Source organism: Hyalella azteca, unplaced genomic scaffold, assembly GCF_000764305.2.
Source record: "Hyalella azteca isolate HAZT.00-mixed unplaced genomic scaffold, Hazt_2.0.2 contig3659, whole genome shotgun sequence".
Lineage (NCBI taxonomy): Eukaryota > Metazoa > Arthropoda > Malacostraca > Amphipoda > Hyalellidae > Hyalella > Hyalella azteca.
In genome coordinates, this window is record NW_025933901.1 from 34,656 (window position 1) to 51,211 (window position 16,556).

Below are 16,556 nucleotides of genomic sequence, written 5' to 3' on the forward strand. Positions count from 1 at the left end.
TTTTGTTCCTCAAATGGCACTCCAAATATACATAAAAAATAGTTGTAACGGCATTTAGACAAACCAGCAAAAACAGCACTGGCGCTCGATATGGAATCAGGCAATCAATTCATGTCACCAACATGGGACTTTCTTGCAGCAGCCACCGCGAGATCGCGCTCATCTGCCGCCTCCTTGGTTCGCTGCAGGATGGAGACTCTCTCGAAGGTCGAAGCTGTAGGATATAAGCTAGGGTCCTTTCACAGGACGTGTCAGTAACTCGCTCTCTTCGCTACCCAACGACCGACCGCGCCAGGTGAGACCTGTAGTCAAGGCTCTGCCACGTACTTGCAATTGTCTTTTCCAGCGCCGCTGTGTAGAAGATGCACTTAAAATGAGTAGAATGACATGCTCTATTTGGGTTTAGTACAGAACTATTTCATTAACTGTGTCCTGTTGTCTGCACTATTATTTGTACAATGACAGTTCAACATTAACAGAACCGGTGCACGGTTCGGTATATAGTTTTTTGGACAACGAATAATGAACTTGGTATTGGTATCAACTTATTTTGTAAAATAGAATTGTATGTCTGGTGTGTACAGACTTACATTTGTACAGTGGAATGCTGTCCCCGGTGTGTACAGACTTACATATGTACAGTGGAATGCTGTGCCCAGCGTGTACAGACTTACATTTGTACAGTGGAATGCTGTGCCCGGTGTGTACAGACTTACATTTGTACAGTGGAATGCTGTGCCCGGTGTGTACAGACTTACATTTGTACAGTGGAATGCTGTGTTCGGTGTGTACAGACTTACATTTGTACAGTGGAATGCTGTGGCCGGCGTGTACAGACTTACATTTGTACAGTAGAATGCTGTGGCCGGTGTGTACAGGCTTACTTTTGTACAGTGGCTAGCTGCGAAGCGTACATGTCTTAAAATTGTTTATTTCAGAGCACCAAACTCCATTTTAGAAGATGCACTGAATTTGCGCGCAGTGGAATGATGTGCTTGATGAGCGTACTAAATCATAAATGCACAATGGAATGCGATGCAAAATCAGTGTACAAAGTATGCGATACAATTAAAGTCTCGTATGTGGAGAAGCGAATGCTTGGCCAATTGTACATAGAAAAATTTTTGAAAAGGGAATGCCAGCCTGGAAAGTGTAATGACTTTTCTCTTTTTCTCAATTGTGGAGTGCAGTACGCGGTATGAATATAATATTTATATTTTCAATGCACTGTTATAAAAAACGGTAAAAAACGGTCCCACTGGCGTTCTAGTGGCCGGTCGCCCCGTAAAAATAAACTATTTCGCCGTTTTATTAGATGTTTTACGGTATTCTAGTGTTAAATTAGAATAAAAACGGCGACACTGTGTTTCTTTTCACGTGCCCACCGGCCACTGAAACTCCGATAATACCGTTAACGGTAATTTTTCTAACAGTGTGTGTCTGTAATGGGTGAGTGAACTAATTTTTTTTGCTCGAAGAAATTGAGTGTCCTGTGACAGCATCTATTTTTTTTATTCTGATAGAATGCATTTTATGACAGCATAGTACATTTTGCCAGTAGTGTTATCAAATATCAGCTCCCAATAATGTAGAAGAGTTGCAGAGGCGATCAATATAATTTGAAAACAAAAAAAAAAAACCGTCATGAAAAAAAACCCGTCATGAAAAAACCCGTCATGAAAAACCCGTCATGAAAAAAACCCGTCATGAAAAAACCCGTCATGAAAAAAAACCCGTCATGAAATTCTGATCGAGATGTTTTCGAGCTTCTATTGCGCTGGTCATTGGAGGTTGCTCGAAACTAAAATAAACGTGAAATACAGAATCCGAGAAATAATAAAATAAAATTATTTCACGTAAATTCGCAATTAAACGTTAATTCTTCCGAAACATACGTATTCGATGGAACGTCTTGCAATTTCACTATTTCGTTTACAGCTTGAATCGACCAAATTAAAAATGGAAGCACAGATTATTTTATCAAAATATATGGACTATAAGTTTTTCTGAAAAACATTTACTATGAAAATAGCGTCGAAAAGGGTCATCTATTCAGTTATACTTTCAGCTTCAACTTTATTAAGACTGTTGGAATCGATGTCAAGCTTACAACCGTACAGAGATAAAACTTCACTGTATTTCTACTGCACAGTTCACTACGAAAGGTTCTGCAACTGCACTATCCTTTCATACGGTTGCGTTAAAATCAAGCTATATAACTTTGCATATGATTACCATCTAATTTTTATTTAATCACATAAATAATAAATACAATATTAATTGTATTATAATTTATAGCAATTACATGCTAATATTCTCGATGCTTTATAACATTCCATACGAGTACTATCCAATTTTTATTTAATCATATAAATGATAAATATAATATAAATTATTTTATAGTATATAGCAATTACATGCTAATATTCTCGATGCTATATAACATTCCATATGAGTGCCATCTAATTTTTATTTAATCATATAAATAATAAATACAACATTAATTATATTATCATTTATAACAATTACAAGCAAATATTCTAGTGCTGCCATAATATTAAAAATAATTAATTGAACCGAGTTAATCTTCGCACAGGAAGAAACAATCGGGATATCTTTTTTTCATATTTAAAAACAATTTGCAAATGATAGCTTGTATTTACATGAAAATTTTCCATGTCCATTCTCAGTTTAACGCTTGTATTTTAACGTCTAACTCCCAATTTGTTATACCAGACAACTTAATTGCATTTGCTGAAATACGACCAGGCTGAGAAACGAATAATTTAGAAGCGTAATTCATTCTTCGTGCGTAAAAAACTTCACTGAGCATTTTTAAAGCGTATGCTAATAACCGAACGTGCGCTCAGCTCAAATGGCTGCATGGAGCCCGGGCACTTTCGTTTGTAATCAAACGCTGATCTTTAACAAGCAGCAAGCCTTTGTGCCATGACTTTTCCTTTCTAGCTTCCAGCCACTAAAGGATTACACCCGAAAAAAAAAGTTTAGGTCCCTTCACTTGAATGGCCGGACTGCTTTTACAACAACACGGTTGAAGGATTGTTGTTGATGTCAGACATCGATAGAACTTGAAAGTTTTGTTTACTAAAACTAAGAAATGAATTGACCTGCGAATTAAAATGTTCCAATTTAAATTGTTTGGGTAAAGTACTTGCAAAGATAGACCATAATAGCTGGTAGGATAAGTCCTTATATAGCTGCTTCTATTCCTTATAATACAGTATAAGTCCTTATATAGCTGCTTATGAATAAAGTAGCTTCTATTTAAATTTGCGCAGAATGTCTGTCGCTGAGTCCGTCGGCGAAAAGGTTTCCTTATTAATTTTTCCATAGAATTCCAAATTTGAGAGGTCGAACTAATTGAAAATGCATAGTTCCATTTTGCCATTTAGAGTATTAAAAGTATTTCAATTATTAAATTATTATTAAAAGTATTTAATTTTTTTTACATTTTACCATTTTAATTTTACATTTTAATTTTAATTGTGCATTCAGCCCCAACACCGCCATGTCTCGAACTGTTTTCGCCCTCCTCGCGCTCCTTGTGGCCACCGCCGGCGCACGGATGGCATACCAGCTCCCAGACGGCGCTGATTCGATCCTGAAAGCCAGAACCTTCACGCAGAACTTCGACTGTGCCGACAGAAGATATGGGTACGTAAAGAGTAGAAAAGACCAGGGCCTATACTTTCAAAGAAAGTTAAGAGATCGAAGTTCATCAGCCAATCATTGACGGCCTTTCAAGCAAATCCACCAATCATAGACAAGAAAATAGAGCGTAAGAACTTAGGTTCACTTAGCGAGCTTTGAAAGTATGGCCCCAGGGCCTATACTTTAAAAAAAAGTTGAGACATCGTAAGTTCATCAGTCAATCATTGACAGCCTTTCAAGCAAAATCTACCAATCATAGACAAGAAAATAGAGCGTAAGTACTTACGTTCACTAAGCAAGTTTTGAAAGCATGGCCCCTGTGCATGAAGGCCAGAACGAAGTTTTTAATCTAAATTCAAAGCGCGGAACTTTGACTACGAAGGCATAAACTATAGGAGTACGTATAAATATTTTTAAAGCAAAATGAATAACGTAACACTTCGACTACGGAGGCAGAAGATACGAGTACGTAGAAGAAAAGATAGCCCGAGCATGCAGGATTAAGCCTTGCTTCCAAGGTAAAGTTCATCACGAATCATTTCGCCAGAAAATACAATGGATAGGAGTGCGTGAAATATAAAAAATAGCCTGCCCATGAAGGATTTATCCATGTTTTTAAAGGCAAAGTCCATTACGTTGAACTTCGACTGCGAAGGCTTTGGATACGAGAGAGTAAAAAGTAAAAAATCCGCTCATGAAGGATTTGCGAATGTTTTTAAAGCGAATCCCTTCACGCCGAACATTGATTTTGAAGGCAAAAAACAAAAAGTCGTAAATTGCTTCTCATGGATTTTTGTAAGAAAATAACGAATGGCAAATTCTTGGCGTGTATAACGATTTCGTTGACATAAATATATACATATATATTTTTACCTGTACTGAATTCACGAACTTCATACGTTCATTAAGCTCCCCTAGAAAACTTCGTGAATTTTGGGTGTCGGTATGATTAATAAATGAATACAAAACTAATTTTATTGAACCGAGACCGATCGTGACTGCCATGTTTTTGACTGCTTCGTAAAGTTTGTCAACAACAGAGACCATTTTGTCCTTTTTAGCGCATTTTCTCATTTATGGAAAAAATTAACTATTGTGCTCGCCATGTCTGTCTGTCTGTCCGTCTGTCCGTCTGTCCGTCTGTCCGTCTGTCCCTCCGTCCGTCTGTCCGTCCGTGACTTCACGTTTTCGTCGACGAGAAAATGCGCTCTCTGTCACTCACTGCAGTGAGTACTGAGTAATATTTTTGTAGAACTTAGGATGATAATATAGCGTTTATTGATACTATTACACACCAACTTAAATTTATTTTTCATACATTCCTTGCAGTTACTACGCCGATACGGACAACGACTGTCAGATTTTCCACGTCTGCCTGCCTATCGAAGACGACGCTGGCCAGATCGTCGAGACGGCGCATTTTTCCTTCATCTGCGGCAACCAAACAATCTTCGACCAGTCCACGCTGACGTGCAACGATGAAGAAAACGCACTGCCTTGTGACGAGGCTAAGAACTTCTACGATGTTATTAACGCCGAGTTTGGGGTGCTCCCTGAACAGTAAACGCTATTGATGATTATATTACTTTGTTGAACGTTTTTTTTATCGTCGATTTGTAGAATAATCGAATATGTTATAGCGGAGATTTACATTTAGGTTAATGAAAGGAAAATGATTGAGCAATAAGTAGACTGATATTGAAGAAGCCTTGTATTTTTGTAATAAAGCTGCCATATTAAAATGTGCTTCTTCTTTAAGATGTTTTTAAGTTACAACTATATGGCCATTAGTCCATTAGAGTGTATCATTGCTCGAAATTTAGCCATGATTTTATAATTTTATCTCAGCTCTTCACTGAAAATGAGTTGTATTTCAAATTATTACATACCAGTAAATTTTGATAACTTTTCAAATTTTTTTTTGTAAGTAGATTTGAATGTGAATTGATCAGACTCTTTTGTTGTATTTTTCTATGACATAAAAAATGTTTTTTTTTTATATAAATGGGTTTAGCTTTCATACAAATTTTGAGACTAGAGCAATAATGAAAGTGTTTTTTATTTGCCGTATTCCACTTTATGTTCAATTCATGCTATTGGAACTTCATATGAATAAATGCGTAATTTAAAAGTTAAAATATTCCACATTCTAATTTGGAAGTTCGCTATAGTTATGATTGATACGAGTGCCATTTCTCATTCTTTAGTTTGACTGAAGCGTCTTGATGGTAAATAAATGGAAAGCGATATGTCCAATAATTATAAAATTGAATGTTCAATGCACATTTTTGGCCGATATTATATCGATTCAAGTTTTCCCTAATTATAATAACGATTTGAGTTTTTATTTTGTGAAAACCTATCAAGTTCAGTGTACATAAAAAAGATATATTTATTTATTTATTGATGTAAGCGCACGAAACTTTTCATGAATAAAGTCAAGTTTGAAATCTGATTTAACTTCGTTTTCCTTTCTCTTAATATTGGTTAAAACGTTGACTCCGATTGCTTCATCTTGCACTATTATTTAATTATATGTACTATTATGAAACAAAGTGGCCAGACGTCTTTTTTCAGTCAAATTCTGCGATTTAGTTTTTTTTCAATGGCGTTTGCCGGCTTAAATTTATAATAGGGGTACTTACTAATTAAATTTTGAAAAAAGGAAATGGAATTTTTACACCGGAACCTACAAATGTACAAGTATATTTTGAGTTATAGGCTTTTTTTGGCCATTTTACAACGCGGACTTGGCAATTTTTATATGGTACCACTTCGGAGTCAACGTGGTAATCATCAATAATGTCCTATTTTATACAAACACATATTATACAGTCTCTATTTTTAACGGATTCCACACGATAATCAAGAGCAAATATATAACTTGACGAAAATCTTTTAGAAACTTTAAAATAATCTTGTAGTTCAAGAACTTCAGTTACATTGTTACCTCGACACATTGTCTTCATTCCGAACATCAAGACTGCGCCAAAGTTTGAGTTGAATTTGTTGACTTCGGTTTGCAGGTTTGACAGTTCCGAGTTAAGCATTAGTAAATTACGCCTAGCATAACATTAAGTCTAGCAAATTACGGACCAGGCAATAAGTCCAGCAGCTATCTCAATCAATCGTCAGTTATGGAAAGATCGGGTTCCAAAGGCCGGATTCCTTGTGAATCAAGTCACGAAAAGTTCACGAATCGGTAACAGGCCATGGGCCTATTTTCTTCAATCCCGACACTTCTATTCTATTCTATTTTATTAGTTTGTTGTTTATTGCAATGCGATAAAGGCATCCAAGAACCAATTAGTTTTCAGGTGCATGTAAAACATCAACAAAGAAATCAGTGCATGAAAGCGTTAAGTTTCAAGAATTCCATGCTGAAGTTTAGCGTTTATGCTGATTTTCGTGGTTATTGCAATTGGAATTTCCCAGTCTGTATTATAGAGACTACGCGCGCCACTCCCTTGATTGTTTTGTTGATTGTCTTTGTTGCTCTTGTGAGATCAGATGGACGGTTCTGATGATGGATCAGATGGACGGTTCTGATGATGGATCAGATGGACGGTTCTGATGATGGATCAGATGGACGGTTCTAATGATGGATCAGATGGACGGGTCTGATGATGGATCAGATGGACGGTTCTGATGATGAACGGTTCTAATTATGATCAGATGGACGGTTCTAATGATGGATCAGATGGACGGTTGTGATGAATCTACGTGTTTTTTTTTCGTCCAGGTTTCCTTTTTCCACCATTGCTTGTCTCAATTTTTGCGATCATATCGTGTGCCCATGGTATGTGAAACCATTAGTTTCTACAGATGAATTATGGTTTGTACAGATGAAACCATTAGTTTCTCCAAAAATCTCCTAAATTTATAGAAAAGAAAATCGTAACTTGCGGGAAAAGTATACATAAAATTTTAATGAAATTGAAGATAGTTTGTTCAAATAACACAATTTATCATCAACGCAACACGAATACATATAATAGTTGTGAAGGATATGGTACCATTTTAAGGTAAAAAAATCACGTGTGAATGTTGGCCATATGAGCTGCATGAAAAAGCAATATTTTTTGCGGACTGAAACTAATTTAAAATGCTAGTGCACGGAAGATCTTTGTAACTATACTAGTGGAAGACATATATATTTTTAGTTGCTGATGGGAAGGAAGAAATTTTCAACCACTGCTGGAAGACAAAATATCCCCAGCAGTCGCTGAATGAATCATAAGAAACCTCATAGAATAGAATAGAATAGAATAGAATAGAATAGAATAGAATAGAATAGAATAGAATAGAATAGAATAGAATAGAATAGAATAGAATAGAAGTGTCGGCGCTGAAGAAATAGGCCCATGGCCTGTTGCCGATTCTTGAACTTTTCGTGACTTGATTCACAAGGGATCCGGCCTTTGGAACCCGATCTTTCCATAGAATCATGGTGGCACAATAGAAATCTTGCGGCTTTTAAAGACAGTTCGATTGACAAGGTACTGCTGAATTCATTGGTTCACAGTTTCTTATATTTTTTATGCTATTTTGGCCTGAGTCAACTCATAAAGTTTCTCACTCGAATATTGAAGGACAATTTTCAGACCATAGCTTTACATTGACGCGTTAGTAAAGCTCTGCACCACAATTATTAAATTATATTCATGTCACAAAATCAACCATATTGCAATGCGAGATAGGAAAACATGTCGGCAGCTTTAACGTTTCGGAAAAGTTCATAATAATTCTCCTGTTCGATAATTCATCATTAAAACTACAAAATACTGAGACAGCGTTAAGCCTTAATGTAATTAAAAGGAGGAAGTTGACTTTGCACGAGGTACAAAGTCAACATCCTCATAAAAACTTCATACATCCTAGAAAACTTCATAATAATTCTCTTAGATAATTGGAATCTCTTAATTAAAATTCTCTTATTCTCTGGATAATTAGAATAGAATAGAATAGAAGTGTCGGCACTGAAGAAATAGGCGATCATGGCCTATTGCCGTTGTTAATTCATCATTAAAACCACAGAATGCTGAGACAGCGTTAATCCTTAATGTAATTAAATGGGATGATGTTGACTTTGTACCTCGTACAAGGTAATAATTCATTCGATAATTCATCATTAAAATCACACAATACTGAGACAGCATTAAGCCTTAATGTAATTAAATGGGATGATGTTGACTTTGTACGAGGTACAGGGTAATAATTCATTCGATAATTCATCACTAAAACCACGCAATTCTGAGACAGCGTTAATCCTTAATGTAATTAAAAGGGAGGATGTTGACTTTGTACCTCGTACAAGGGTGAGCTGTCACTAACCTCTCCCTCCTTCAGGAAGACCAAGACGTGCGTTGCGACACGCGTCGCTGACGCTCGCCCAGGGAAGGCCACGAGTCCCAGGGCCATAAGTGTGGTGGCAAGCTGCCTACCCCGCCCGTTAAATAAGCTGCTATTATAATGTCGTCTTGGGTAGTTAGCTGTATACTATTATATTGTTATCACCTATATGTTATTAACTATATACTATTATATTATTATTAACTATGTTCTATTATAATAATAGCAATTAGCTACTATTATACTGTCGTCTTGGGTACTTAACTATATAGTATTATTTTATCATTAACTATATACTATTATAATTATAGCAATTAACTACTATTATAATGTCGTCTTGGGTACTTAGCTATATACTATGATATTATTATTAACTATCTAATAATAATAGCAATTAGCTACTATTATAATGTCATCTTGGGGAGTTAACTATATACTATTATATTATTATTACCTATATGCTATTATAATAGGAGCAATTAGCTACTATATAATGTCTTGGGTATTTAACTATATACTATTATATTATTATTAACCATATACTATTATAATAATAGCAATAGCTACTATTATAATGTCGTCTTGGGTAGTTAACTGTATACTATTATATTATTATCACCTACATGCTATTAACTATATACTATTATAATAGGAGCAATTAGCTACTCTTATAATGTCGTCTTGGATACTTAACTATATACTATCATATTATTATTACCTATATACTATTATAATAATAGGAATTTTCTACTATATAATATTGTCTTGGGAAGTTAAACCGTTTTTTTAACGGAAATATTAACTATTGACAATGATGCTATTTGTACGTTGTCTGGTAACGTTTTTTTGCCGTTGCTGGATAAAAGGTTAGACACAAAATCCACACACGTAAATTTAATATGAATCTTTGTCAAAAAGTATCCAAATAACCATGAACTTCAGTGCTTGAGAAAATTTGGTAACCTTCAAGTGCACTGCGCAGAGTCTGTTGCTCCTTCACAAGTTAATTTTTATTTTAGTGATATGTAAATTGGTTGAAATTAAACTTCTTTAAAATAAATATACAATTACCGCCACTCCTCATGCCCATGAACTGATTATATATTAAACGTCTTCGGACTAATTAATTTATTCCTAGAACTAAAAAAAGATCTTTCGAGTATCTGAACTATTAAACCTGAACTACATTATGCTAGAATTACTACAGAGTGGAGGTCAATCAATATCCAATTACGTACGGAACAGACATAGAATTATGTCAAATGTTGCGAGAAGAAAGTCATGATATGGAATCTATCGGATGATACAAAAAATATAACTCAGTACTCACAGCAGTGAGTAACAGAGAGCGCATTTTCTCGTCGACGAAAACTTGAGGTCACGGACGGACGGACAGACGGACAGACGGACAGACTGACGGACATGGCGAGCACAATAGTGCATTTTTTCCATAAATGAGAAAATGCACTACAAACAACGATCAGCATAGATGAATGTTGGAAAAACATTTTAAATGAAAAATATAAGAAAAATAACACTTAGTATATTTACAAGTCTGGCATACAACATCGCTCAAAAAAATACATACGGCGTTGTCCAAATAGCGATGCAATTTTGCGCCTATGTGTGTCATCATGACAAAATTTGGGCCGGAAAAAGGACGTATCAGTGATACACGCAGCAAGTTTGTCGCTATCTAGGCCTATACTTTCAGAAAAAGTTAAGAGATCGTAAGTTCATCAGCCAATCATTGACGGCCTTTCGAGCAAAATCCACCAATCACAGACAAGAAAATAGAGCGTAAGTACTTGCGTTCACATAACAAGTTTTGAAAGTATGGCCCCTGGGCAATGTGACCCATAAATTTTTCTGCGTGATTGGAACCATATTATGTAGGTTGAAATACATGACCAGACCCCAGGTTAGGTTTCGGATGAACAAAACCGAAATTACCAGAAAAAATACTCTACATAAATTGAAAACATGTTTCCCACCACAACATACAATCTTCATCAGGGAACCTTGAAAAAGTGTCAGAAATTTATGCTCATTGTGATTATTACTTTTTTTTGGCCTATGAAGTTGTTTACTTTTTGCTTGGATTAATATGCAATTAAGCGGAAGAGCAGCCAAATTAATAATAATTAAGCCAATCATTTGCTCCCTTTCTAACTGATGGTACATGGACATTTTTTTACTCCAACATTTTTTATGAATAGTAGTTTACAAGCACCTTTGTACACTACAATAAAAAATATATTACGAAAGAAATATTATTATTAATGGTAGTGTAGCAGGACTATCAAAAGCTATATTTTCTTATTTAGTATCAAATTAATAGCTTTATATTAGCTTTTAGTTCTCTAAAAATATTTAATTTTAGCCAGTTGTCTTCTAGCAAAAATGGTTTTCAGACGAAAAGAGGAATATTGGGCACTACATTCCTACGTGTATCCCTCATTCCTATCGTAGTTGGTACCCTAACATTCGCTCCTTAACTTTCTTCACCTTCACTCCTGGGAACCTGTCAGACGGTTAACCTTCGACCTGCAGAGACCTGCTAAGTCGGACGCTCACCGGGCGTCTTCCGTGACTGAAAACCGTTCACTGAAGTCCCTTTCAAACCGCGAAATTTGGCAAATATGACTGAAAAAATTCGTGAAAAAATACACAAAAAAACATAGATAGCTGCAAATTTTGTGTTTTAATAATAATAAATTAAAATTTCGTCAGCCCCTACTTTGAAATAAATAATTTATATTGTGTGAGAAAAGTAAGCAACAAAAAAGTGATTTTTATAGCCCTTGCTGAGAAATAAAGAATTAAAAAAGTTTACTTCAGATTTTAAATTGTTTGAAAAGTTTAAGTACATAGAAACGATTGTTAGTCAAAAATTTAGGTACATTAAGAATGATTGCAAGTCTTTAAACGCATGCATCTGAGAAATAGTAAGCATATACTGGTTGGCGACCAATCAATTGAGCGAGCAAAGAACTGAACAAGATTCGGCTTAAAAAATTCTACCATTATTTCACAAAATGCACGAAAAAATATTAATTTTGTCACAGGTGTACGACAAAGTCGTAAGTCATAAAAATGCAATGAAAACGAAGATGTAATATGACTAATAAAATTTACGCGGGACGCTATCTGTCATGTTGATTTAAATATGTCTAGAAAAAATATTAAAATAGACTATAAATTATATTTGTATCATCTCAATGAGATTAATTTTGATGAGTTTTAGATAACATTTAATCACATGAAATAATCGCACTGAAAGAACATGAATGAACGAACGGCAGGTTGCATCAACAGAAAAATCCGTTGTTTAAAGTCATTTAAGCGCAAAACATTCCCGAAATTGTATATTCAAGACAGTCGAAATTGTTTATTTGAACCAGAGACATTTTATAAGTATGCCCTTCGATTGCAGGCATGTTGTAAGTAGAAAATATTTCGCTGCAAATATAACATTTGTTGCAGTGAATAAAACATTTGTTGCTGCAAATATAACATTTGTTACTGCAAATGTAATGATTGTTGCTGCAAATATAACATTTGTTGCAGTAAATAAAATATTTGTTGCTGCAAATGTAACCTTTGTTGCTGTAAATAAAACATTTACTGCTGCATATGTAACATTTGTTGCTGTATATAACATTTGTTGCTGCAAATATAACATTTGTTGGTGTAAATATAACATCTGTTGCTTTAAATATAACATTTGTCGCTGTAAATACAACATTTGTTGCTGCAAATATAACATTTATTGCTATAAATATAACATTTGTTGCTGTATATATAATGTTTGTCGATGCAATTATAATATTTTTCGATGCAAATATAAAATTTTTCGCTGTAAGTATAACAATTGTTACTGTAAATATAACAATTGACGTTGCAAATATAATATTTGTTGCTGTAAATATAACATTTGTTGCTGCAAATATAACATTTGTTGCTGTATATAACATTTGTTGCTGTAAATATAACATTTGTTGCTGCAAATAAATCTTTTGTTGCTGTAACAATATTATTTGCAGCTGTAAATATAACATTTGTTGGTGCAAATATAACATTTGTTGCTGTAAATATAACATATGTTGCTGTATATATAATGTTTGTCGCTGCAAATATAATATATTTCGCTGCAAGTATAACATTTTCCGCTGTAAATATAACATTTGTTGCTGCAAATGAAACATCTGTAGCTGAGTATAACAATTGTTGCTGCAAATGAAACGTCTGTAGCTGAGAGTCTAACATTTGTTGCTGTAAATACAACATTTGTTGCCTCAAATATAACATTTGTTGCTACAAGTATAACATTTGTTGCTGTAAATGAAACATCTGTTGCCGCATTTATAACATTTGTTGCTGTAAATAATATAAGCTAAGAATAGAAAAGAAAGACTATACAACAGTCGTGCCTGGCGACCTCTCCCGACATGTTTACAGTCCCAGTGTTATTTTAACAGCCGCAGCCTAATTGATTCTTGAGAATAGTGAGCGGTTACAACAACTCTGAGTGTTTCTCTCCAGGCTAGGTTATGGATGACCACAATTATCAGAAAAAATCCCTCAATTAAAAACATGTTTTATTAAAATGAAAAACATCAATTAAACCCGCCACAACACACAGTCACCATCACAGAACAATAAATGAATTTGTCAGAAATGTATGCTTATTATATTATTGTTTTTGTTACATTTTTTGAAAGTATTAGAGTTCGTATTCGATTTTTTAACCTTTTTCCGATAAATTTGTTATCAGCAAATTTTTGTCCTCGATAAGTGAGTCAAATTAATAAACGATAAACGTCGGTAATTTCATCCTGTAGAAATAATTTTAACACTAAATTTCACGCTTGTTACTTCTGGCTGGATTCACTGCAAGTGGAATAGTAGTGGATATTGACTTTAGATGGCAATAAAGCAACTGTAATAAATGCCAAGGAAACCGGTTATAAACTTGTTTGTATAGAGTTAAGTTTCAAGTATATACACTGACGACCCTGATACAAGTAAATGCTTCGAGTAATCAAGTTTCAAAATCACTCGACGCCAAATATTTATAGAATCTAATCACGTTTAGCATGCAGACTGTCTAGTCAGCACAAACACCTATAATTAGTAAGATATTCTTCACTTTGACACTTGAAATAAAGGCTCGAGACCGCATGTCTGTAGCCTGTTGGCCATGACATGACGATTGCTGGGAAACTTGATGTGTTTATTTCACATGCATGAGGCGGAATAAATGGAAGCTGATTAAAATTGTTTTCAAATTGGCTTTTAATTTCTAGAGATTAAGGTCACTTGATAATTTTTACGTGCAAAGTTTTTCCTTCTTGCAGGCGTCGACATATTTATAAATGATTATTCAAAATGAGCGCTAAAAAATTAGGTATATTGCTGATCACTGCTGAAGGAAATTAAGTGATTAAATGATGATTAAATCACTTAATAAATTGATGATTAAATGATGATTAAATTAAATAAAGAATAATTTAATAATAAATTAATATAATTTAAATTAATATAATTAAATAATAAATAATTAAATAATAAAGATGATTAAATTCCTAGACAATCATTTGTAGTTTGTCAGAAATAGATAGAGGAAAAATATGGCCTATGCACCGAAAAAAAGTGATGCTTATCCTTCCAGGGAAATGACGTTGAAAAAGCGTTGATTCCGAGTTGATTTCGTTGAACCAACTTTTATTCAAGGTTATTCAAACTTCAAAACTCTGGTAGGTAGTAATTATAGAAAGGGTGACAATATATGCTGAGAGACAATTGCCTGTTGAGTGATATCTTATACAAAGTGTGCCTATATATGATGGAAGACAAATGCCTGTTAAGTGGTCTCTTATATAAAGTGTGCCTATATATATATATATGCTGGAAGACACATGCCTGTCGAATGGTATCTAATATAAAGTGTGCCAATATATGCTGGAAGACTAATGCTGTTGAATAGTATTTAATAAGAAGTATGCCAATATATATGCTGGAAGACAAGTGCCTGTTGAGTGGTATCTTATATAAAGTGTACTAATATATGTTCTAAGACAAATGCCTGTTGACTGGTATCTTATAAGAAGTATGCCAATATATATGCTGGAAGACAAATGCGTGTTAAGTGGTATTTAATGTGAAGTGTGCCAATATATGATGCTGGAAGATAAATGTCTATTGAGTGAAATCTTATATAGATTACGTCAGTATACGCTGAACGAAGAAGAGTACGTGGGTGTGAGTGCAGTGAAAGTCAAGTCACCCCAGTAGGTGCGCCCAGTAAGTCAGCACCGACAGGTGATTTGTGTCACTCTCAAGCGTGGAGTCGCTCACGCTGCTCACCCTAACAACTTTCTCCCAGGACCCTCCCCCACCCTCCTTTCTATCCCTGGTAGTTTCATTTTTCGGAGCTCGAAGTTGCAAAAAATTATTTGCGCATAAAAAAACGCAAAATTGCATTTGTCTAAATATCTATGATAAGATAGTTTTATTATTGCGAAATAATTGTAATATAAAATAATGCATAAAAATTAATGGATGCGATAATGAAATTGACTGAAAATAAATTTAATAGAATAGTTATATGAAACGGACACAATTTTTAAGCCTGGAAGAACACGTGCACAGATTATTCGTCTTTTATGAGCAAGCTGATTTTTTTCAAACAATCCTAAAGCATATTACTAGAATAAGTTGACCTTAGGGTTAGAGTATAACCGGCCTGAACCATTACGATTATTACAAACCATACAACAAATACGATTATAATTTAAAAACCCCACCGTAATAATTTTGATCAATTTTTATCCAATTAATATTGCATCATACAAAAATTAATTTAAGTTGTGCCATTGACTGCATTCGTGTCTTTTTTACTCATACTATACGAGGCGGAGTCATAATTGTTCTACACTGCTGGTACGTTTCGGGCACGTGAGATCCGTGCGTAGGATTCAAGAGGTTCCCACGTACCCGCGTTTGAGGCACGTAAGATCCGTGCGTAGGATTCAAGAGTTTCCCACGTACCTGCGTTTGAGGTACGTGAGATCCGTGCTTAAGTTTCAAGAGGTTCCCACGTACCAGCGTTTCGGGCATGTGAGATCCATGCGTAGGATTCAAGAGTTTCCAACGTACCTGCGTTTGGGGTACGTGAGACACGTGCGTAGGATTCAAGAGGTTCCTACGTACCTGCGTTTGGGGTACGTGAGATCCGTGCGTAGGATTCAAGAGTTTCCCACGTACCTGCGTTTGGGGTACGTGAGATCCGTGCGTAGGTTTCAAGAGGTTCCCACGTACCCGTGTTTGGGGCACGTGAGATCCGTGCGTAGGATTCAAGAGTTTCCCACGTACCCGCGTTTGGGGTACGTGAGATCCGTGCGTAGGTTTCAAGAGGTTCCCACGTACCCGTGTTTAGGGCACGTGAGATACGTGCGTAGGATTCAAGAGTTTTCAACTTACCCGTGTTTAGGGCACGTTAGATCCATGCGTAGGATTCAAGAGTTTCC

General features: G+C 35.2%; 1 protein-coding gene across 1 annotated transcript; it reads left to right on the forward strand.

The window, feature by feature from the left end:
• Positions 1 to 222: 222 nt before the first annotated feature.
• Positions 223 to 6,127, forward strand: LOC108679113 (U-scoloptoxin(01)-Cw1a-like). The gene is made up of 3 exons (XM_018167685.2): positions 223 to 295; positions 3,517 to 3,675; positions 5,002 to 6,127. The coding sequence occupies exons 2-3, from the start codon at positions 3,530 to 3,532 to the stop codon at positions 5,234 to 5,236; spliced, it is 381 nt and encodes a 126-aa protein (XP_018023174.1). The 5' UTR covers positions 223 to 295; positions 3,517 to 3,529; the 3' UTR covers positions 5,237 to 6,127.
• Positions 6,128 to 16,556: the final 10,429 nt, after the last annotated feature.